The sequence below is a fragment of the Suricata suricatta genome, chromosome 11, assembly GCF_006229205.1.
Source record: "Suricata suricatta isolate VVHF042 chromosome 11, meerkat_22Aug2017_6uvM2_HiC, whole genome shotgun sequence".
NCBI classification, from domain to species: Eukaryota; Metazoa; Chordata; class Mammalia; order Carnivora; family Herpestidae; genus Suricata; species Suricata suricatta.
Genome location: NC_043710.1, coordinates 63,775,252 through 63,800,187, shown reverse-complemented (window position 1 = coordinate 63,800,187; position 24,936 = coordinate 63,775,252). Strand labels below are relative to the sequence as shown.

Here is a 24,936-nt window from a genome sequence, read left to right as displayed (position 1 = left end):
CTCACCTCTATCCTGTGTCTAAGCTGTCGCCTGCAAGGTGGCACCTTCCTCCAGAGTTTTATCTCAGATTGGGTTGTGTTTCAAAACCCCACACTTCAGAGACCCCCGCTGACTCTCTGGAGAAAGGTCTCACTGAGCAATAGCTGGGAACCGGCTTGCCCCAGAAAAGGTGTGTGTGGTCACACACAGTGGCAGAGTTTCAGAGATTGTGGCAATCTATAACAGCCAGTGCCAGGTTTTGCAGCTCCCTGGAGTCTTTGTCCCAATACCAGCAAAAGTGGCTGCTGTCTGGGATCTGCTGAGATTTTTGCCCACCGGGAGGCTGTATGTTTTACCAAATGCACGCCAAGCAAGGGAACCACTTCTCCCTGTGTGGCACATAGAAGACCCCTCAGACCCCACTCCCTGCTCCTGGGGATTCTCCCTACTTGCTTACCAGAACACTGCCAGGCACTGAGGTCTAAAACTTCAGACTCTGTGCTCCACTGTTTAGTATTGAAGCCTTCTCCTTTCTCCCTGTCAATGGTTTGGGGAACATATTTCTTGTTCAGTCCCCTGAGAGTGTTTTCACTCTCTCCTTCTCTCCAGCTGCTTTCAGGAGGAGTGCTTTTCTTATGCTCAATCCCAAGGCACCACACTCTAACCCTTTTTCTTCTTTGTCTTCTCTCCATGAAAGCAGCTCCCTACCCTCTATGGCTCTTCTCTCCCCCAGTTCACCTCTCCACATTGCATATCTGCCAAGCTCTGTAGCTCAAGTTATGCAGATTGTTGCATTAATTATCAGACCAATTTCCTAGGTGTTCAAAATGCTTTGGTGCTGATCTAGCTGCATTTCAGGGATGAGACCAGCTCAGGGTCTCCATGCTTCTCTGCCATCTTAATTCCTTCATCTGGCCTGTAAAATTTCTGCAGGGAAATCAGCCCATTGTCCTATAGGGTTTCTTTATATGTAACGCATTGCTTCTCTTTCTGGTTTTAAACTTCTTTATCTTTAATCTTTGACATTTTAATTATTATTTATTGTGTGGACCTCCTTGGGTTCATCTTGTCTAGTACTTCTGTTCTTATTGAACCTAGATATCTGTTTCCTTCCCCAAGTAAGGGAGGTTTTCAACTATCATTTCCTGTAATAAGTTTTCTGCCTCCCCCCTGCCTCTTTGCTCCTTCTGGGACCCCTATGATACAAATGTTTTTTGCTTGATACTGTCCAGGAGAGCCTTGACCTATCCCTGGGTTTTTTGTTTTTACTGTTCAGCTTGGGTGCTTTCCATTATCCTCTTTTCCATACCACTTATCTGTGATACCATACCATCCTCTAATCTGTTGCCTACCTACAGTTTATTTTTCACTTCATTTACTGTTTTTCAACTCTCTTCTGTTTTATATGCTCTTTGTTCAAGTTCTCACCAAGTTTATGCACCCTGCTGTCCAGTCCAATGGACATCCTTACGTCTCTAATTTTCAACTATCAGGCATTCTTACTTCCATTTTATTTAGTTCTGTTTCTGAGGTTTTGGCTTTGTTCATTCATTTGAAGCAAATTCGTCTCTTCCTCTTGCTTTACTTTCTCTGAATTACAACAGCTACCTTTCCAAAGTAGAAGTAATGGTCTTGTGTATAGGCATTCCTTATAGAGAATGTGTGCCTGGTGACATTAGCTGGCTTTCTGAATATGTGGCTGTTATGGGTATGGATGTTGGGCCATGTCATATTAGGGCTACTTTGGTGGGATGGCCAGAGCCGAAATGGGTACAGGCCAGTCTCCCGGCTCTCCATATAGAGTGCACCCTGGCCAGACAGCAGAAGTTGAAGTGGGTACAAGCTGGAGGTTGCCAAGGCTGTCAGTGCAGAGGGCCCCCAGGCAGGACAACTGGTGCTGTAAGGGGTATTGTCTGAGGGGCAATTAATCCCAGGGTTCCTGCCATGGAATCTACTCTGGTAAGATAGCAGAAACTGAAGAGGTTCCAATCTGGGCAGTCCTGCGGCTCTCCATGGAACTAGTGCCGGGCAGAACAGCTTCAGCTCAAGTGAGAATATTTGGTGCTGAAATGAACACAAGCTAGGAGTTCCCAAGACACAGTCTGGTCAGGTGGCTGCAGCTGCTGCAGCATATGGGCTACTGGATCCCTGGACACTCCGCACAGTGTGCCCGGATGAGTTGTCTGGAGTCAAATTAGCTGTGAGCTAATTCAGAAAGGTCCCAGGATGCTCTGAGCTAGGGGTGTCCTGGCAAGTCATCTGGAGCTGAAGTGCTGGGAGCCTGGGGTGTTTTATACCTACATCACCTTGGAAGGTGAGCTGTTGTGAACAGTGACCGAAGGGTGTTCTGGGGTCTCCACGCTGGGGTCATGACACTACTGATTTGGGCTAGGGGCCTAGTATGTGCTGGAGGTGGTGGGCTGGCTGTGGTGCCCAGATCCTGCTCACTAGCCCCTCAGAACCAGAGAGTTCCAGCAGCACTCGGCAGAATTCTGGGGCTGGATCTTTTATATTCTTGTTACCCTTTTAAATCTCAGCATTTTTTCCTGTGTCCCAAGGCATATATGAATCTGCCTGTGGTCATTCAGTACTGTCCTCTTACTGCAGTTCTCAGTGTCAGGATTGGGCGTGCCCCGTCGTTACTGTGCCTCTCTCGTCTCTGTGGCATCTCTCTTGTTGTGCAGAAGCTGGTCGGTTGGCCCTGAAGTGTTCTTCAGGAAGAGATACTTCATAAATAGGTACAGGTTTGGGTGTCCACGGAGGAGGAGAGTTCAGAGTCTTCCTCTGTCTCAGCCTTGGACTGGAACCTCCTTTTCATTTTGATAAACAGGTTTCATATGGTTGGGTTTGGTTTAGTTAGCCATGCAGCGTTGCCCCTTGTAGCATAACAGATTCTTTTACATTCCATGAAAACAGTTTTGTGTATGTGTAAGGTGATGGCATTCCATAGATCACTAGGTTATTTCAATTTTGCTTTCCAGGAAATAACAGTACAACAACTAATGGCTCATTTGGACTCCATCAGGAAAGACATGGTCATCCTAGAAAAAAGTGAATTCGCAAATTTGAGAGCAGAGAACCAGGTGATACTAGTTGGTTTTTACTAATAAAATAACTGATTTTATATGTATTCTGCTTGGTGAAGAATAGGACCAAGTAATGATTTTATGTGGTCATTCCTCAAAGTATACAAATGTTTAACCGTAACTAATCTTTCTATGTAGAACTCATAGTATAGACCAAAGAATAAGAGTTGTATCTTACACATGTAAAAGTCACATGGAAGGGGAAATTTTTATATATAATTTAAAATCTTTTATATTATATAAAATTTCTAGTATAGCTCAATATAATGTTCTCAAAATTTAAAGCAGTGTGACATTTTCCATTTTATATGAATCTACAGCAACTTTTGTCATTTAAGAGAAAACTACTTCTGTAATTCATTTGGAGTTTTAAATTCTTTTAACTATTTTTAAATTTAGAATGTCATGGTTTAAAACTAAATAACTAGAGCAAATACATTTTTACTCTTGTTCATAAGAATTTTCTGAATATAATGAAATACTACTTTCCTTGTTTGTCTGTTTTTAGTGCTCCAATAGAAATCTGTAGATTGTACACTTTTTTGCTAATGCAGAGTTTCAGATTTGTTGAATACATCATGCTGTGGGCTTTTGGTTTTATGGCAATTGCATGTGACTTTTCTTATACCTAGAAAATGAAAACTGAATTGGAGCAAGTTAAGCAGCAACTGATAGTAAGTTTTACTTTTCTCACTTTTAAATATTTTAATAATTTCAGAACATTATGAGATTGCTTTTTTAATATTTTGATTTTCTGTAAAGAATGAAACCAGTCAGATCAGAGCAGACAATAAACTGGACATCAACCTAGAAAGGAGCAGAGTAACGGACATGGTAATGTGCTTCTAAATGTACTTTCTCGGTAACTAATTCCTTCTAGTCTTTTTTTCTTAAACCTCCTGATTCGTCATATCCTTTAGTTTACAGAGCAAGAAAAGAAACTTATCGAAGCAACCACAGAATTTACCAGAAATGTAAGTATGTAAAAATTTCTCTCTTATACTTGTCTCATGTCTTAACTGCTTTTGTGTGTTGTGTCTGAGCTTTTTTTTTTTTTTTAAAGTTTGTGTTGAGGGGGACAGAGCACATGCCTACACATGAGCAGGGGAGGGACAGAGAGAAGGAGAGAAAACCCCAAGCATTCAGCCCAAATCAAAAGTCAGATGCTTAACTGACGAAGCCATCCAGGTACCCCCCCCCCGCCCAGCTTATTTTTATATACAAGATAACCGTTTTATGGAAGACCAGGATTCACATTTAAATGAGGTCACAGGTTCACTTAAATATTATTTAAAAAATTTTTAAACTAATAGTAAATAGTTATTGAATGCTTACTGTACATCAGATAGTTTTACTTTCTTTACTTCTATTCTCCTTATCAGCCTCTGAAGTAGGCCCTCTTTATTCTCATTTTACCAATTTGGAAAATGAGAAACAGGGAAGTTAAGGTTACACAGCTAATAAATGGTGGAGCTGGAATGTGAACCTGGAGTCTAAACTCCATACCTCACGACTGTTTACTTTGTCCTAGTCCTAAATTGTGATCATTGCTTAATCTCTGTGGTTTGAGTGAAACCCAGCTTTTTTTCTCAGCCATTTTCTTAATAAAAGCCATTGGGTTTACATTCTAACAGAGGAGACCTCTTTCTTGATTATAATTAAATAGAGGCAGGGTCTCATTTACCTTCCCACTTACTGTTATATTGTGTTACTTCTTGTCAAGATATAGGAGACGAACAAAGAATCAACAAGTTCTCTCAGAGCTCATTTCTGAGCTCTTCCCCTTCGCCCCTCTGTACATAGCATGTGTTGTTACCCAGCAAGCATTTCTGCCAGTTCGCATTATAAATCTGGTTGTGTTTTCTCTTTTGCACAATTGAAAGCTTTAACTGTGATGTCCTAAGGGAATTTTTATACATAAAGTATTTATAGTTCTATGACTAAAATACTTCCCTAAAATTTTTTCCTAATGAGGCTTTTAGTAGAATTCAAAATGTGATGATAATCCACAGTTAGAATATTTTTTCAGTTCATAATCAATCAGTGTTAAAACTTTTGCAGTATACAGTTAGCCCATAAGTAAGGGTTTCTAATATAAATGTTTGTGTCATAGGAACAAAATATGTCTCATTCCTATTTACTGCAGGATACCAAAACCCGAAGTATTATTTCAGAGACCTGTAATAAAATTGACACTGAAATTGCTTCTTTAAAAACACTGATGGAGTCTAACAAGCTTGAGACCATCCGTTACCTTGCAGGTAAGTAATTTGATACCTTGTTAAAAAAACAATCAGTTGACTACATCTGAAGATGTGATTTTTTTTTGTTTCTTTCAAGAGCACAGGTAGGAGAGGAGCAGAGAGTCCAGTAAGGGGCTTGAACTCACAAACTGTGAGACCTGAAACACCCAAGGGCCTTCTAATTGTTTTAATCAATTTGGGCAGCCTCTTATCTAGCAGGTAGAAGGAAGTTACTAGCAAAAGTAAAGGATTGTTCCAAGCAAGGTCACTGCACAAGGAGTTTTATGCAGATTACCCTTTGGGGGAAAGGAGAGGGCCCATGTGGCAGACCTAATAGGAAAATTCCTGACTGACTAGGTATTAAGCTCTGGTTTTCAGACTAAGCCTGAGTGATGCCATTTTGGTTTAACAGTTCTGCCCCCTTTGTTCAGTCTCAGCTTAACTAAAAAATCTGATCAAAACTTAAGGCAGTAGTTCTACTCTGTTACCACTATTTGGTATTATCGGGGAGGAAGAATGTCCTTTGCAGTTGACATGACACAAATTAACAGGAGAAAATGGCCATGAAATTCCAAAGGCATTGACGTAACATGAGGCTTCTATAACATCCTGAGCAAGGAAAGGAGTTCAGGGGGTCTGGGAATACAGAGAGAAGGACGGCCATTGGCAGGAAAGTGAGAGGAGATGTTTGGAAAATAAAAGTTGCTGTTATGCAAATACTAAGTATCTTAGGTAAAGAGAAATCTCCACTAATAGCTGTGTTCCTGGTATAGGCTGTCCTTTCTCTAAATGTAAATTTAGGCATTTGAATGGAAGATAAGAACTTTTTCCTAGGTTTTAACTGCTTTGAATGTCCATGCCAAAGTAGCCTGTCTTAGGGCAGCCTGCCCTTGGCACTTGACGTTCCCTCCTCTGAAACTTCCCGCGGGTTGCACACATTAAAGTTGAGACTGGTAGATTGTTGCCTTGTTGAACCAGGCTGCTTGTACAAATGATCAGCTCAGTTAAACTCATTTCACAAGGCCATGAGGCAGGTACAGTCTCAAAGCTAGACCAGTGATTTAAGTGATCCGGTATTTTTTTTTTCTATCAGAACAAAAGAACAATGGTTAAGGGTTGATTGGATCAAAGATAGTCATGATTTCTAGATGTCAGGCTGCAGAAGCATTTTCAGATGGAGTCAGAGTAAGCAGTGATAGTCTGATAGATTTTCATTTATAGTTCAGCTGCCTTCTGGTGTTTTGAGTGACCCATAGAACAGGCAAGGAGATTGTCTAGATGTGAACTAGTGTGGTTTTTCTTTTTTTTTTTTTTTTAATTTTAATGTTTTTTATTTATTTTTGAGAGACAGAGAGAGAAGGAGACACAGAATCTGAAGCAGGCTCCGAGCTAGACGTCAGCACAGAGTCCGACACGGGGCTTGAACCCAAGAACCGTGAGATCATGACCTGAGCTGAAGCCGGACGCTCAACCGACTGAGCCACCCAGGCGCCCCTAGTGTGATTTTTCTGAAGCTTAGCTTGTAGAGTTTCAGGGAAAAGAGTAATGATTCCAAGTCAGAAAGGTAGGAGAAAAACTGAAGATACTAGTTTAGAGGGTTGTAGTGAGTCATTGGAGGAAACTGGAGGTAATCAGGCTCTACTCCAGTTTTTGATGAAAAATAAAATCTAATACACAGGTCTGTCTTTCTGTAATCACCTTCACAGCCAGATTGCCACTAATTAGTTTGCAAAAAAATAAGTTTAATTAAAAAAAAGTTTGGCCTGATCATTTACCTAAGTGCAGCAAGAATAGCAGTTGACTGTATTGACTCTTTAAAATCTGCTTTGCTGCAACTATTCATAAGGAATCTCCAGATTGAATTTTAACAGCATCCCAAGACCAGAAACCAAGCCAAATACTTGTCGTCAGACCTATAGATTTGGGTGAATTTTCTTTTTACTCACCTGGTAAAGCTGCTGGGTACTCGGTAAGCAAGGTATAATCAGGATATTTCCAGAAAGGCTTTATAGGCTCCAGTTCCTTAAAGCTGTCTGGTCATATCTGAATCAATCTATGCAGATTAGTCGAAGCCTTGATAATAGAACCAATTTTCCAGTTGTGTTCTGTTAAAAGGAGAATAGAGTCTTATCTTACACAAATATACTGCCATGAAAATAGAGTACTCAATGGGTTTCTGAATGCTGGAGGGATCAGGTAGGGAGAAAAAGAAAATGTTTCAAATTGCTATTAATCAGTTAGCTAAAGAAAAAAAAGTTTCACATAAAGTCTTAAAAATAAATCTCCATGCATTCAGTCCCATTTATTAATTTTTGTTCTGCTTGGATCTATTTTTTTAGTAGTTCAAAAATTCTTATGAAATAAGAAAATAATAAGATTATTGGAAACCTGTACTCAGAGTTCTTGACAGGAATCTCACTGAAGACATTTGCGATAGCATCAGACTAAAATAGTAACATGACCAGACTTAAATATGACCATGGTTCTACAGCTAAGGAAATTTAGTTATTTCTGTGATACACAATACTTCAAGATAACAGATTTTTAGGAGTTTCACTTAGATCATGACCTGAGCCAGAGTCAGACACTTAACCGACTGAACACCCCAACAGGCACCCCAAAATTTAGCCTTTTAATATTAAGACTCTGTTTTCTTAAGGATTTTTTGTTTGGTTATATCTTTAATGACTTGCTTTCTAGGCAGACAACTTTAAACGTAAAGAAAAACTTTGTTTACAGTTTTATTAAGAACAGACCAGTCATTCAGGAAAATTTTGTCCTTTTAACAAAGTGAAAACAACTATTTACTTAACTTCATCCTAATCTTAGCCAGTACTGACCACACATAGAATTCTTTTCTAAAATTTCTTTTTCTGTATTCACATTTTGTACTAAGTTTTTCCTCTTTAAATAACCATACTGACTTTAGGACAAAACTGTTTTCTTTTCTCATAGCAAAACTATTTTGTCAAGTGAAAGGAAACCAACTTCAAAGTATGCTAATAAATGCTCCCCACCCTCCCTTACTGAGGACTATAGTCTGTGCTGAAGAACTGTTCACAAGCATATGAGCTACAGGAGTTTATATATATACAAAGGGAAGGAGTTTAAAATTCAGGTTTACTGATTTCCACATAGACAGGAGAAAGACCCTGTAGGTCATCTTAATACATCGTTTCTATTATATCTGATTGTTTCAAAACATTCCTTGCAATTTTGCTTCTAGTCTGTGTTAGTTCTACCTGTTTGATTTCCTCCTTAAGGTCACTTGAGACCTTAAGTCAAGACCTTAAGGCTTACATCAGTTGCATACTGCAGTTTTAGTGCACAATTTTTATTCCTCGTACTTTTCCTTACCCAAAACACCTAGGAGTCTTAATTATTACCTTTTATTAGAATCCTTGACTCTTAAAACCTTAATTTCTAGTGAAAGCTAAAAAGTAAGCAACTGTGAACTGTATTCTGAATACATTTCATAATTTCTAGAAACGTGTGCTTTTTCATAGTAAAGCCCAAAACATGTTTTCTAACAAACAAACTTACCTTTAGCTTCTCTATAATAAAAACAAAAGTAGATAAATTCATTAAACTATTTGGTTACTTCCAAATTAAGCACTAGACATAAATTTATCTCAATTGTTTTTAACTCAGCAAAAACGTTAAAAGTTTCAGGTTATCAAAGGTTCTGGAAGCGGGGAGCTGCTGGGGTTCCTTACTCTGCCCCTCCCCAGCTCATGTTCCCTCTCTCTCAGAATAAACCATACATTTTTAAAAAAAGAAAAGTTTACAAACCTTTTTTAAAATCTAATTTACACCTACATTTACTTGTTCTTAATTATATTGAAATTTCCCACAAAAGTTCATGAGGCAATAGAGAAAGTTAACCACTGTCCACAATTTTTTTTTCTGATAAATTTTGCTACAGAGATAACATGGACTTTTTTAATGCTGATAACAATAGAAGTGTCTTTAACAACTTTAAATTGGCTTTAATACTGAATTTTTTCCCAGATCATATGAACTTGAAAAATATTAGGGTTTCTAGCTTTCTGAGTTTTGGAACACCTAACTCTTATAAACACTTGCCTTCACACCAACTAAAATAGAGCTCTTTTACAAATTTTAGTATTACTATCCCTAGGTAGAGAAAATATCTCACATTTAAAACACCTATAGACCTGTATATACAGATAAGATGCAAAGAAAATTCTAAAGGCCCGAAATCCAAATACTTCCTCCCTTTTTTCCTGATAAAAAGCTTCTCCCTAATGTTTGTATTTCAAAGAATGGCTCTGACATCCTAGAGGTGATGGTAGTAGAAATTTTATATCCATACTTGGAGATACTATGCAAGTTTCCTCCAAAGTGGAGATATCAACTCCATTATCAACGATCCTAGAGTCTGGGCACCAGAGCCCATTTAGAAATTTGCATTTTTAATTTTCAGTCTTAGGCAATTGTGGACTATGTTTCCATTTTAAAGACATGGTAAGATTTATAATTTCAAGGGACAGTGAAAGAATACAAAATTTTTTATTTTAGTGTCAGGGTAATTGCTATATAAGATTTAGCTTTTTCCCTTTCTTAAGTGCAGGTCAATTTTTTCCAATATCATGTTCTTTTCTAATATCTACAGATACTATGAGAGGAATGGGTATGGTTTGATTTGCTTTAGAGTTGCATTTCTAGTTATATAGATTTTTTTTTATGTTTATTTTTGAGAGACAGCGAGCAAGCAGGGGAGGGGCAGAGAGAGGGGAACAGAAGATCCAAAGCAGGCTCTGCATTGACAACCGCGAGCCCAGTGTGGGATTCGAACTCAACAGACTACAAGATCATGACCCACTGAGCCATTCAGAAATTTTTAAGACAAAGACAGTTGTCACCAATTCCCAAAGAATTGAATTATGGCCTGAATATCAAGGACTTGGCCTGGTTTGTTTTTTGTTTTGTTTTGTTTTAACTAAGTTTGCTTCTTTATATCAGATTTTTAACTAAAATTGGAATCAAAAGCTTTATGCTTTTGTAAAATCTAAATAAAGCACTTTGTAACCAAAGCCTTTTTTCTGGGTATACGATTCAACCTTGAATTTTCTCTTAGCCCTGAATAGTGGCCTTTCACAGCCCATTTGTAGGAGGGTCTAGGAGAAATTTTGGTCATGTTTGTGAATAAATATTACCCTTTTCAATTCTTCTCTCAATTTGGTAGGATCCTTTGACAGTAGAGGTAAAAGAGCTTTTAAACTAAAAAGAGGTTTTTGCTGGCCAGGGAACATGATTTCTTTGGTGGTAGGTGGTCTAGAATATACTTGTAAAGGACATTGCATAGAAAGACCTGAAGCTGAAGGAGCCTGATTATTTACGGAGCCCTGGAAGGTAGGAGCAGAGAGCCTTACTGATGGTCTTGGGCACTTTTGTTAACATTTTCTGGCTTTCAGCATTTATGTAAGCAACCTGTATACTTTTAACCTAGAGATTAAGCCAGAGTTCTCTGTACATCTTATAGGGAACTGGAAGTTAGAACAGGCAGATGAGGCTGGATTTTAAGAAGGGACCTTATGTTAGATGTGGACATTAATTTTTGTTTTCAGTCTGATTTCTGTTCATCTTATCAGGGGAGTCCCTACAGTTAGTCATTATACTAATAAAACAATTGAAAAGCTCACTATAAAATATACATTCTTAAAATACAGCTAATTTAAAGGATCCATTGACTGGATATGGACAAATAAGATATATTAATAGCAACTCAAACCAGTATGCCTTTTAATAGCTTAACGAAAACCACAGGAGGCACCAAGAGAACATGTAGATAATGTAGCCCCTGTGATCCAAAAGTTCACTCCCAGAATTAATCTAAGGAAGCAGAGCCCTTTGTTGCACAGGTAGTGAGGATAATGCAATGAAAACGTCTCTGGCCTCCCACAAAAATGCGAGATTCTTCCATCACAGACCCACTCATCTGTAACCCCAGACAGGCACTACTAGACTGGGACTTCCTAATTACTAATAATCAACAGAGGTTGAGATGACAAAGGTCCCTGTGGCCTGGGACCTCTCCTAAGACACTGTGCTGAGCTGGCATGGCTGAGAGAAACTCGGATACTATTCAGCTGACCATCAGGGCACACCCTGGTGAGTCCACCCTCTGAATGGTGACGAGCAAAAAGAATATTCTCAGTGGTCACAAAGCTATGCTCCTAGGACGTAGAATAACACAGAAGGAAAAAAACATCCAGTATTTCCTTTCGCTAAGCCTTGTGTCTCTTGGAGCCACACTAATACCTAGGAGGCTATGCTATGGATTGTGAGGATTAGACTGTGTGTTTTACGTGTGCCTTGTTGCATAGAAGTTTCCTTGAAGTTGACAAGTGACCCAGTGCCAGTCTCACCTGTTTTATGACCAGCTTACCCTACCCTGAGAGTCTTTGAACTGGGTAACAAGCACTCAGACAGCTTTTAAGTAGTAAACCTGTGCCCACATTTTGTGACTTTAACTTCTAAGATGTCCCTTCACAACAGCCTTTACCTCATGTATGACAAATGATAAAAGACACAAGAATACAAAAACCATTCCCAGGATAAAATGGATCAGTAACCAAGGAGTTTTGTAACAGATCTATCAAGAGTCACTAAGCCCAAGGAATTAGTTTCACAAACATTTCTTCCTGCTCATATAGATTTAGAAAAAGGGGCTCACCAGTCTCGTTCTTTCAGACTCCAAAGATAGAGATTCTAGGAAACAGACAAGATAAACAAGTCTTACCCCTTGCTGGCTGCATGTCAGATTTCCCAGGGATGTCTCTGCTGCAGCGGCACCCAGGGAGAATGTGATCGAGTTATCCCGCTAACTGTGCCACTGTCTGGAAGAAGGAATGTCCTCCGCTCTTCAGGGTTCTTTTAGCTGGACTAAGAAATTGATATGAGACAGATTAACAGTAGAAAATAAGATTTAGTTTCATAAATACTCAGGGAATCCACAGAGAGATGAAATCTCAAAGACAGGCAACCTGAGGCTTACATGACATCTTGCACTAAGGAGAGGGGTAGGGGCCTGGGAATATAAAGGAGAGGAAGACCATTAGTGACAGTCAAAATCAAGCAAGTCAAAGACTCTGTCTGGAAGGAATCTACTTTTTAAGCCAAGCAGCCTGTTCTTCAATCTTACATAACTGAGTTTCAGCTTCCCCAGAAGTGTTCCTCTAGGCACAGCAGATTGTCCCAAGAGCATAGACACCTCTTTGTTCAACTAAAAGATAATCAAGAGCTGTTATATTATCTGCAGACAACTTTGGCTGCAGAATCTAAGATCTTTGATGAGCTGCTATTTCTTCAGATTTTATAATTTAAGAATTAAAAAGAAGTTCATGATCACAGCCTCATTTATCTTTACCCTTAACCAGGAATTTGCCAAATAGAGTGAAGCCCAAATCACAAAAGCATCTTAGTATAGGTCCTTTTTAACTCAACAGTTTAAATTTAGGGGAGCTAAAACAATGAACTGTCTTATTTTGCTTATGAAAAGTTGCAGGCGCAGTTATTAGATTTGCTCCTAACCTGAAATAAAAGGTTTAAATTCCAGAGGTTACCCCACCTTAGCTGTGGCTTGGGAGATACAGATGAGGATGTTATCTTTCTAGGCTAATGTAGAATAAAGGAAAGGAAAAGAGAAAAAAGGTTTTATGTTGACTTAACATATGAAGTCTTGATCTGTCATCTTGGGCAGAAGCATTCTACAATATCAGCTATATCTTGTATCTTGTCAATTTGATTTTGAGGACTTTAGGTCTTCTATATTTGCAACAGTGTCAGTGAGCCAATGGTCAGGAGCGCTTGGGAAGGAAGGTCTCTTCCAACAGGACCCAAGGGCTGTCTTCCTCTGATGACATTTTTAGAATACCCAGTCACCAGGCTACAGACTGTGACTGAAGGTTTCCTTTGAATTAGGATCCAGGAAGGCTTCTTTAACCTGTTGATGATGGACTTGAGCACAAGACTTTAGAGACTTACTGTAGCCAGTCATGCCAGCGTGAGACAACAGAGACTCAGCGGAAGGTTGTGTACTAAAAGAATTCCTCTTATGATTGCCCACTGAAGTGTGATTTGCCTGGTGCTTTGATTATTAGAGACCATGGAAGGCATGCCCCAAGAGAGAAACAAATTTTCTAATAGTTTTTTTTTCACTGTACCTTAGAGCAGGAAAAGGCTTCGGCACATCTGGAAAACACACACACACACTAACAAGAACACTGATAACCCATACATAGGAAGTGGTAGTTGGATGGTCCAGCTACAGGTATTAAGAGGGTCCAGACAAAGATCTGAAGCCTCTGAGTACAAAAAAAAACAATTTTTCCACGATTATGGACCAAACAGGTCAAACCTTGGTAGACTGTTTTTGCAGTCTTACACAAGTCTCACGAGTGCCTATTCGTAATTTGAGTCCTCTTAAATATGAAGAGGTGAAGGTGTGCAAAAAAAATGGAAAATGGGGCTTGTGAGGGAGCCAGGAAGAACCAAGCTGCTGTCCAGGTTCTCTTGGCCCCAAGTGTAACTTACAGCCATCGCATACCCCATCTTACTTTCTCAGATTCAAGTACACCGTGCCATGCTTCAAGGACATTAGGATGGCAGAAGTCTGGCAACAGGGGCCATGTTTGCAGCAGAATGGACATCTCCCACAAGTGCCATGTCTTACAAATAGAAGGCTCAGTATGACTTGTTTGACAATGCTGTCCATGTAATTTGCATATAACATAAGCTTAAGTGGCTTAACAAATCCTATGAAGAATGCCCTGTCAAAAAAGGTTTTTAAAGCACTTGCCTGAATAGAATCACAGATCATTATGAAATTTAAATATAAAAGGTAAAGAAACTTACAGTCTTATCAAAAGCAGACCAAAGGAGTAAGAAAACTTCATCCTTTTTTACATAGGAATTTTTTTTTTAATAATTTTTATCTCAGACTCCTCCTTAAAGATGGGTTTTCACAAACCTTCTACATTCTGATTTTGTCCTATTTTTCCTTTTTAAACAACCAGCCTCACTTTAGGACAAAATTACTCTCTTTTCCCTCAACAAAAAATACGTGTGTTTTTCATACCCCCCCCCTTTTTTTTAAACTGAAAACCCATCCTACTTTTCCTGGCATATGGAGATATTTCCATATTTTTAGTAGCTTAATTAGAATTCTTAACTCACAGAGGGCTTCCTGGGTGGCTCAGTCATTTAAGTGTTTAACACTTGCTTTGGGGTCAGGTCATGATCTCAGGGTTCTAAGATCAAGCCCTGCACGGTGTTCCCCACTGGGCCATGGTGTCTGCTTAAGATTCTCCCTCTGTCATGCTCTCTAAATAAATACTCCTTTTTAAAAAATTTCTTTAATAGAAAACTTAAAAATAGAGAATTCTTAACCCTGAGAACCCTTAATTTCTAGTGAAAACTTTGTAAGCAATTGTGAACATCTGTTATACCAGCATTCTTTAAATTTGCAAATTCATAAATACATTTAAAAATTCTGGAATCCTAGACCTTTTAAAATTTTTCTAGTACAGCTTTCATACATCCAAATGTCTTTTAGTTTCCCTGTAGTATAAAATCATGAGTAGATAAGCCTATGTTCAGTAAATTAATGTTCTAGTGTTTTGTCTTATTTGGAAATAATCTAGATATTTAATGGATTTAATTTTAAGTCATCATTAAACTTAGCAAAACTTTAAGGTTTCAAGTTGCCAAAAAGATTTGGAGAAACTTTTTTAAAAGCTTCCTTAAAACTTTGTTTACTCTAAAACTTTGTTTACTCTTCTTGTTCTTTAAAATTATATTTAAATCACTGGGGTACCTGAGTGACTCACTCAGTTAAGCATCCGACTTCACCTCAGGTCATGATCTCACAATTTGTGAGTTTGAGCCCCATGTCAGGCTCTGTGCTGACTGCTCAGAGCCTGGAGGCTGCTTTGAGTTCTGTGTCTCCCTCTCTCTCTCACATACCCACAAATATATATGTATATTTTTTAATTTTTTAATGTTTAAAAATAAAATTATATTTGTTGCTTCCTAAAACTTCATAGAAACATTAGGCAAAGACAGCCATTATCCTAAGTTTATGCACAGATCTTATCAAAGAACATGCACTTATTTTGCTAATAAATTCAAGTTTTATATATAATGTTGATAATTCTAAAGACCTGTTTGGGGGTTTTTTGTGTGTGTGTTTTGTTGGATGTTTATTTTTTATTAATGTTTTTAGTATTTATTCATTTTCGGAGAGAGAGAGCACACACAAGTGGGGCAGGGGCAGAGAGACAGGGGAGACACACAATCCGAAGCAGGCTCCAGGCCCTGAGCTGTTAGCACAGAGCCAAACATGAGCCTTAAACCCACGAACCATGATCATGCCCTGAGCCAAATTGGACCCACTAAGCCACCCTGGCGTCCCGAGACATGTTTGTCTTAAATAAACCATTAAGCATAAGCTAGCTTTCATATAAAGTGTTTTTCTCTGAGAGTTTCAGAGTGCTCAGTTTTATAAGTGCTTGCTTTCAAACCGACTAAATAGAGCTCTTTTACAGATTAATTCTAGCAATACTGTCTGGAGGTAGGAAATAACCACATAATTACAATACACATATATAGACATATGTAAATATACCAATGCAGAGATCTTAATGCTTGTTTTAAAATTACTGCCATGAAACGGGTACTAAATTTACTAGTTATTAAAGTTGGATCTGAGTTTATTTTTCTGGTAGATGGATTAAGGGTATTTTGTCTAGGTGGCTAAAGCTGTTTCTAGTGTGTGTGGAAAAGACACTTACGGTTTATATTTGTCCTTGGCAATCAAGTTCCATATGATTCTTCCCTTTTGTTTTTACCTGGTAAGAATTACCTCCCTGAAATTTGCATTTTAATGAGATGGACTAGGTCAGAGTTCCTGGAGAAGAGCTGGTAGAACATTTTTAGGGCACAGGGGAAAAAATACAAGCTTGTCCTAGAAGGATTTTTTTGTTTCCTTAAAGCCAGAATTTTTACAATTACAAAACTTTTGAGATAAATAGGGGAGGTTTTGGGGGTGGTAAAAGAAAAAAAAAGACTGGAGGTCTTTGAATTGATTTTGGAACCATAGTTCTGGTCCTGTAGAGACTAGATGTATAAAATAGGACAGCTATTTCTAATTCCTCAAAGAATTGGGTTGCCACCTCAGTGATATCAAAGGAGTGACCAACCCATCCCCCTATGAGAAGGTCTTCCCTCTGGTGTGTGGAGCTGTGGGGAGGCGGCCAAAAAATACTCAAGCTATCATCAGCTTTCAGTTTAAACTCCTGGCTATTAAGTTATTAAGTCCTGTTGGGTTTCATCTGGGACAAATAGTAAATATTTGTGGCAGTATTAACTTCATGGACCCAAGAGGCATCCTCAAAGAGGGTGTAAAAGGTACTGCCTTCACAAGGTCTAGAGTCACTCCCAAAGAGAGCGAAAAGAACCAATAACCTGCAAGTCCCAGGCAGGCAGAAACCAACCCGTTTTTAGGATATAAAAATAACAAGCAAGAAGGAAACAGCTCTTCCCACAAAAGATCAATAATCAGTGGCTCTAGATTTGGAAAGAAAGGGACAGTGTGAAAGTTTATTTCCCTCTCTCAAGTGAGCTCAGGAGATAATGTGTTCAGAGACATTTTTAAGGATCCTCCCCTAAGTTTAAGAAATTCTCTAACTCTGGCCCTTAATTTGGCCTTGGACCAAAGGGTGAAAGACCCCTGTAACCTCAGGTGGTCTTATTTTAAAAGGTAACTGTCCCAACAGTGGCTTTAGAGTGGAAAGGCAGTTTAGACAGAGGATCACTGGGATGAGTACTCGAAGGACAGAGGGGAGCAGTAGGAGTTACAGAACACATCTTATTTTCTTGTTTTAGATACCTTTTCTCTTTTTCATTGGCTTTTTTCAGTGACTCTTAATGCAACTAATATAGAATTTTAAAACCTTTTAGAGGCTTCTGCTTGCTAAATGAAACATGTTATCTTGTTCCATTTTATTTGAGAACACTTTATTTTCAAGTCTACTTCTTAAATGAATGATGCTGTCTAATTGGAATGTTTCCCTATAATGGCCATCATAATTCCACATTGGTCTCAGTAAAATTTTTTCATCTTACTAGTTATCTGCACCTTCTAGGACTAAGTTCTTAGACACAAAATTAGCAGCTGTGCCAGCAGGTGGCACACTCAACTCTCTAAACCTCAAGAATCTCATTTCTTTAGCTAAGCCTTCAGGTTTCTCAGAGCCAACCTTATACCTGGGAGGGACTTGCTGCTGGGTTGGGGGTTATACATGTTTTACAGTGTGCCTTGGTACACAGTTTTTTGATATTGGCAGTTGACCTAATATCAGTCTACCCCTTTCATGAACATCTTATTCAATCACAAGAGTCTTTGGGTTAAGTGGGCAAGTACCCTAATAGCTCTTAAATATCAATCTATGCCCACCAATTATTGCAGCTTTTTGGCCTCCATGATCCTCACTAGCAGTCTCCTTCATGTACACAAAACAAGACAGACATACATGCACCTCAGCACACCAGCATTCACCAAAATAATGTCCCTGCAGACTGTCCAGGAGAAGGCCGTGCACACCACCAGCAACTCCCAAAGTGGACTCGAGCAGATCCATTCGAGGAGACTGGACTGGAACTGGGGGAAGGATTCCAGTGTGGACTTGCAGACTGAACCAGGGTGCTCCATTAGAGCCTCCTCTGTCAGTCTAGACTGACTCCTGAACCCTGTACTGGATAACCAATTAGATCCAGAGCTTGAACACAAAGAGTGGAGCTGAAACTGAGAGGGACTTACGAGTGGTCCTCAGAAATGGCAAGAAGGATGGCGCATTCTAAGGGTCTCTGGGTGCCACACCGTGTTTCTCAGGTCCCCAAATGCCAGCAGATGTTCGATTCATCTACCGCTGCCACCAGATGTATTAAAAAACAAAACTGAGTTAACTTGAAGATGTAATTGGCTTTATAAACAATTCATGAATTGGGCAGCATTTCATCTAGCAAGTAGAGGGGAACTCCCGGGAGTTGTACAGAATGGAAGGTTTGGGGGCACCCGGCTAGCTCAGCTGGGAGAACATGTGACTCTCGCCCTGAATTCAAGCCCCACACAGATTACTTAAATAAACAAAACTTAGGAAAAAATGGAAGGTTTTTGTAGAAGGTGGGCGGGGCAAGAAGGTTATTAGCAAAAGAAAAGGATTGCTCCAGGCTAGTCCCTTTACTGTAGTGGGAGAGCCATGCAAGTGACTTTATCTTCTAAGGGCTTGGAGAGGACCCTTGTGGGTGGTCACAAAATTTCACCGACTGGTTAAGACCACACCTCTGGGGCAGGTTTAAACTGCCATTACATTAGGTATTAAGCTCCACTTTGGGGACTCAGCCTAAGTGATGGCGTTTGGGGCCTGTAGTTTTTCTTTTTAATACTGTGTTCGTCAGAGAAAGTAATTGCTGACATTTGATTTTGAGATCTGTTAGCTACTATCTACCAGGATAACTGTGGAGCACAAAAGAGAAAAAAGGAGGAGGTATAACAGGTTTCCTTGATCACTTGCAGTGCAAGTTTAACAGGCAACTCTGCAATGTACTAATAGGATAAAGCATATAAATATCAAAGAAATATATTTTAAAAAACAAGGTACAGAATGATGCAAAAAAGATAATGAAAATTTGTATTCCTACCTTCTTCCATACGGATTTGAGTGGACTTCCAGAGAACGATCACTAAAATAAATATAGGCAAAAATGATAACAAGCATGGGGTAAATTTACCTTTTACCTTAAATCTGGCTGAATACAGATACTGCCCAAAAATTAGACTGCCACACACTGAGCAGGTACATGTGACCTGACCCAGTTTCAGGGCCCAAAGAAGAAGAATGCCCAACACGTGTTGTACTTTCTTTTTATAAGAAGTAATGTGTTTCCGTAAAGGTAAATTGTGCCCTATCATCAAAAGCAGTATAGTTCAAGTGAAAGCCTTCCACTCTGTCCCCACATGTATTTACATTTAGTAGTAGATCTCTTCCTAGGCTTTTTCTTCTGTATATAAACATTATAGATTATTAAAAACATAACTAGATTATATTGTACAGACTACAACTTTTTCAAATTTAATCAAATGTTTTAAATATCTTTGCATAGCAATGCATATGTATCTTTTTACTTGAAAGCAGAATATTCCATTACATGAAAATCCCATAGTTTATTTTTTCAAACTGTTAACATTCTGCTAACTTTTCATTATGAGAAACAGTAGTGCATCCAACAGCCACGTATGTGTGTATGTGTAAACATCCCATGCAGACGCACATCTTCGTATCCTTATGCTAATATTTCTGTATAATAATTGTCCAAAATAAAATTGCTGATTTATACTGTCAGCAGGGTTTTCTGGGCAGCCCCTCGTTATGTTGACGTGGTAATAGGAACATAAGTGGAGCCCACCCCGCTTCTCCACCCTCAGCCGAGACAATGCCCTTCCTCTCTTCAATTTGAATCTTAAAATATTTTATCTTTTTAAAATACTGAGCTTCTATTGAAGATTTATTTGAAAAAGACTTCTAAGGCTTAAACAAGTTTTGAAAACCACTTTTCTAGCAAAGTCTCTGGAACCTGACATCTTCAGTTCACTGGTGATGCTCAGGGGAAATTACAAAGTAGCCCAGTTTGCAGCATTCATTTCCACCTTCAAAACAGATCTCAGAGCAACCCAGGTTAGGAGGAGTTTCAAATTCCACTCAGCTCCCTCTAGAGTATTTATCCAAAGATCAGTAGTATCTTAGTTAAAAATAAAGTCCCTTTTACCTTCAGTTTGAAGATGGGGGTGGTCTCCAGAAAGCCTTCTTCAGTGTAAGACAGACTTGTATAGATTTAGTTAAGGTAGTGACAAAAGAAATTAACAAGTTATGTTTAGAAATTAGCCAGTCATTGTTTACAAAAATACTTTTTCTAGGTTACCTTCCTTTTATTTCACTGAGGATTTGCAGTCAGCCGCTCTGAAGTCATTTTCTTTTCTCCTTTTCCTTCAAATATGTGTCATTGCTGTTAAGTCTTTTAGGAAATTAGAATCTCATACTCAGCAGGTAGGGAGGTAATGTTATGAGTCGATCCACTGGGTGTAGAATACCTGAGATGTTACCAATAGAACAGTAATACTCCACTTACTGGGATCCACATACTGAATTCAATCTTGAGCAGAGGGAAAAAAATTTAAAAAGATACTGATAAAGCCCCAGCATTAAAGGTCTTGGATTTCCTTTAGAAAAGAAACCCTTATAAATTGTAATCAGTGTGGATATTTGGTTTCCCACCATGTATCAGTCAAAACTCTTTGTTTCAAGGATCATACATCCAACTTGAACTAGCTTAGGCATTAAAGAAATTTATTATATTAGTTTACATATTGAATTGTGGAAGGGCAGAGGTATAGCTTGAACTCAGGGATAATTAGATTCACAGTTTACTCAGTATCTTGTCCCTGAATATCCCCCTCATTCTCTTATACCTTCTTTCTCCCTGGGTTGGAAACATGGCTACTAATAGCTTCCAGACTCCTATCATACCAGTTTCATCAACCAAGAAAAATGATCGCTTTCCAATTCAGAAAATCCCAGGGAAGGAGTCTGTATGTCCTTTCTTGGGTCAGATACCACCCTTTGACCCAGATCACTGTTGCCAAGAAGATAGAACTGTAAGACAATGGCAGTTTCCATTTGATCTATATAGTTAATGTGGTAGATTCTGTTCTAGGCAGAAAATAACACAAGGTAACATTTACAGAGTAAGAGGTACCAGGTACAAGCTTACCTAAGCATCCTGTATAGGGATGTGTCCTTGACAGACCTTGGAAAATAACAAATGAGAAAGCTATTTGGGTGGCAGGGTAAAAGCAAAGAGAAGTAACAGCTAACAAGAGAAATAAGAAATACAGTAACCATTGTGTTGTATATTGTATACACGGGGCTCTGCGCTGACAGTGCGGAGCCTGCTTGGGACTGTGTCTCCTCTCTTTCAAAAATAAACTTTAAACAGTTCTGGACATGGATACACATAATGTTGAGTCCTTGTCCACCACGTGCCAGTAGTACAACTTTGAGCTTCTTACCTTATCTATACCATGGGACACCACCAATCTTGTATTATTTTAATCGTAGCTAAATAAGATAATCTATATAATTGTTCAGCACACTGCCTGAAACATGGCAAAAAGAATCAGGATCAAATAGGTGAATGTATAATTGACCAGTGGCAATAAGAAACTTAAGTATTATTCTTTCTCCTCGAATATCTAGCCTCCCTATGTGTCTTAGTCCTAATCCCTTTTCTTAAAATTAAGGAAATAGCCTTATCATTAACCAAGTTTCAGTTAGTTATTAGGATCAAATGGGATAATGTATAATTAGATTTATATATTAAAATTATAGCAGCTTTACCATGAAAGGCTGTTTCTTGCATCTTTAGTTATAAAAGTTTGTAATGCATCTCAGAGTCTCTTTTTTAAAAGTCAAGGCTGTTTAAACAAACTAGAAACTGGGGAGTCCCTAAAAAAACTCGCCCAGATTCACCTTCTTAAAGGAGAACAAGGTTTTCTATCCAGAATGATAAAACAAAGAACAGGTAGTATGTTAACTACTTGAAAAGCCTGATGCTTTTTCTGCCCTTTCATCTACTTCACTGAGATTTTTGATAGCATTTTCATTAAAGTTTCATTTATAAGTTTTTAATAATCATCAAATTGTTTTTAAGTGTACTGAAAAAGCAAATTAACATTTTCTTCTCCTGGGTGATACAGATGTCTATTTTATTAGCTTTTACATCATTTTTCATATATAGGTAAGAAAGTTTTTTTACTTGTAAGATCTAAAGTTAGATTTCATAATTATTTAAAGTAGTCATTGTTAATGCTAATTATAATGACTTTTAAACACTGTTCATAGATTCTAACATAATTTGTTAACTGTCATCCTTATTGAAGTTTAAAATACAAGAAACTTTTAAAATTAGTATTAATTAATTTAAATTAATCTTGCCCTAAAGGATATCCTTTATCCTTAGCTTAATTTTCTGGGAATAAAAAACCTAAGGTAGAAAATAGGTTAGATTTCCTTTGTCTTTTGCTCTTCATTTATATTGAAGATGACATTGTTGTGTTCGTCTCTGTAAAATAATCACAAATGCATGATCCGTAACCCGGTTTCTTCTTTTCACAGCCTCAGTGTTTACATGCCTGGCAATAGCTTTGGGATTTTATAGAATCTGGAAATAGCAGAGAAACTACTATAATATGCTTCTGTTGCTGACCACTGCTATTGACTTCTTAGAACACTACACCGGGAGAGATTTACTCTGGACCTGAAAGTTGCATCAGGTACTTAATACAACAACATTATTCAAAGCACATATGGACTAAAAAGTAATGTTTTAGAATGGGAAGGTGTATTTTGGGTTTGTGTTTTATTTGTGTCTTTATTTTATGTTGAAAAACTATTAAAATCTGATTTGAGATCAAAGCCTTTTGTCTTTATCCTCTTAAAGTTCATAGAAGCTGATCCTGAGCTTTCTTGTGTTTGCTTAAACAACTGTTATCATATAGGATTTCTTCGATGTCTGCCGCAAATTTAAAAACAATTCCTAAGCCTACATACTCATTATTGTATTCAACTTTCCTGGTAACTATTGCACAATTATCTTTTCATGTAAAATAAAGTGTTGTCTTAACAAAATTGTTTGGATTTTAATGGCAACTTAGAACTGGAGATTGGGGTTTTTTGGTAGTGGATTGAAACAATAAACTTTAAAATCATTTGTCCCTAGTGCAACTTTATGACAGTATGAAATCTGAAGAGTTGCCATGTCTTAGCTCTATTACATATACTTTTTAATTTTTTTATTCACAGAAAAATAATTTATCCCTGTTTCTGAGGAACTCATCTTAAATTTATTACATAAAACGAAGGGTTGTTGTGTTTATGATTCCCTTAAATTCAGTGAACTTCCATATGGTGACAAAGTAGATCAGGCAGGGTTTTATAAGGACTAGTTGAGTCAGTAAAAACCTTTCACTGTATTTGAAAAGCAAATCAAGATATATAATTCCCATTTTGTCAGTCTTTAAGAATTTAGATATATAAAAGTTTGCCATATTTTTTAATAGAAAAAATGAGGCAACGGAAAAAACTATGGTCACCAACACTAAACTTAATGATTGTCATTCTATGGACTAATACAATGCTGAAACCCCGGATTTCAGCTCAGGTCACGATCTCACACGTGGGTTCGAGCCTTGCTTTGGGCTCTCCGCCGATGTACAGAGCCTCACTTGCTCTCTCAAAAAGTAAACTTAAAAAAAAAAACCCACGATATTTCTCCTTATAGCTAACATCTTTTGCACTTCTATTTTTGTGTTTCATTAACGTAATTTGGCATAATACATATACATTTGTTCTTCATCCCAAGTTCCTAGCACAGATCTCCTAAAACGCTTACAATTTCCTAATAGGGAATTTCAAGCTTCTTTGTTTTCTTGGCACACAGCTCCTAAAATCCTTCAAACCTTTGGAATGATAAGAGTGTTTGTATACTGAGGTGACTGGTGGCCGGGAGCCCTTATATAACTTCAGAATGGGGACTGGTTGCCAAATAGACCAAGGCCTGATTACAGGGCGGAACGCTGAGCCTCCCCGACCTCCCAACTCATCTCAACCTTTGGGGAAGGGAGAGCACAGGAGAGGAGCTGGAGGTTCAGTTCAGTTACTGCTGGCCCACCCAAGGGCACACCAGGGTGCTGGGGGCACAACGAGAGGGCCTGGAAGCCCTACGCATCGCTCGCTCCATACCTTGCCCCGTGTCTCCTCCATTTGGCAGTTCCTGAGACATAGCCTTTTTAATAAACTAATGGTAAAGCGTTTCTCTGAGTTCTGTGAGTCATTCCATCGGATTGTTGAACCTGAGGGGAGGGTTCTGGAAACCTCCAAATGTACCACTGATTAGTCAGAAGTACCAGCGACAACCTGGGACTTGAAAAAGGGTGTCTCAAGCCGGGGCATTGTTGTGGGACTGAGCTCTTAACCTGTGAAGCCTAACGCTGACTCGGTAATGCTGAGCATGCAGGTGGTGTCCAGAAAATCCAAGAACTGGTTGTGCTGGAAACAGTACACATGACAGTACGTATATGAGATTTATGATTAAATACATATAATTTAAGGATCGTATTACAATCTTGATTTAGCTATAATAAGACCCAAAATAATAGTGGTTTATAGAACAAAGAGGTTGAGTCCTCACTTACCTCAGTCCAAGTGTAAGCATTCCAGGGCTAATACGCAAGTTCCGTGGTCTCTGGGCACAAGATCCTTTTCATCTTATTGCTGTACCCTTCCTGGTGTTGCTCTCATTCACAAGGTCCAGTGACTCACCACCATATCCACATTCCAGAAGTAGAAAAGGACAAGATGGATGTAGGCAAGCCCTTTCCCTTTAAGGGCATGACCCTGAGGTTCTACACACCATTTTTGCTCAGCCTCTCTTGGCCACAACTTGGTGTCTTAGCTGCCAAGGAGACTGGGAAGTTAGCCCTTATTCTG

At 38.6% G+C, this 24,936-nt stretch overlaps 1 protein-coding gene and 1 long non-coding RNA gene across 3 annotated transcripts in view; one reads left to right on the top strand and one right to left on the bottom strand.

Annotated features, from left to right (window-relative positions):
* Window positions 1–23,076, top strand: part of CCDC90B (coiled-coil domain containing 90B) — a 47,070-nt gene extending 23,994 nt beyond the window's left edge. Inside the window, exons 4-9 of one of the 2 annotated variants that reach the window (XM_029956488.1) lie at window positions 2,961–3,062; window positions 3,698–3,739; window positions 3,828–3,899; window positions 3,986–4,039; window positions 5,212–5,326; window positions 22,564–23,076. In XM_029956488.1, coding sequence (XP_029812348.1) covers window positions 2,961–3,062; window positions 3,698–3,739; window positions 3,828–3,899; window positions 3,986–4,039; window positions 5,212–5,326; window positions 22,564–22,619 — 441 coding nt within the window. In that variant the 3' untranslated portion in view covers window positions 22,620–23,076. Of the gene's footprint in view, window positions 1–2,960; window positions 3,063–3,697; window positions 3,740–3,827; window positions 3,900–3,985; window positions 4,040–5,211; window positions 5,327–13,898; window positions 15,158–22,563 lie in introns of those variants that run through there. The other variant, XM_029956487.1, reaches the window with a different exon arrangement.
* On the bottom strand, window positions 7,260–18,250 carry LOC115306211. The gene is made up of 3 exons (XR_003915245.1): window positions 18,153–18,250; window positions 12,075–12,217; window positions 7,260–7,413 (listed from the first exon to the last, which is right to left on the bottom strand). It is a non-coding gene; the product is annotated as an uncharacterized LOC115306211 (long non-coding RNA).
* Window positions 23,077–24,936: the final 1,860 nt, after the last annotated feature.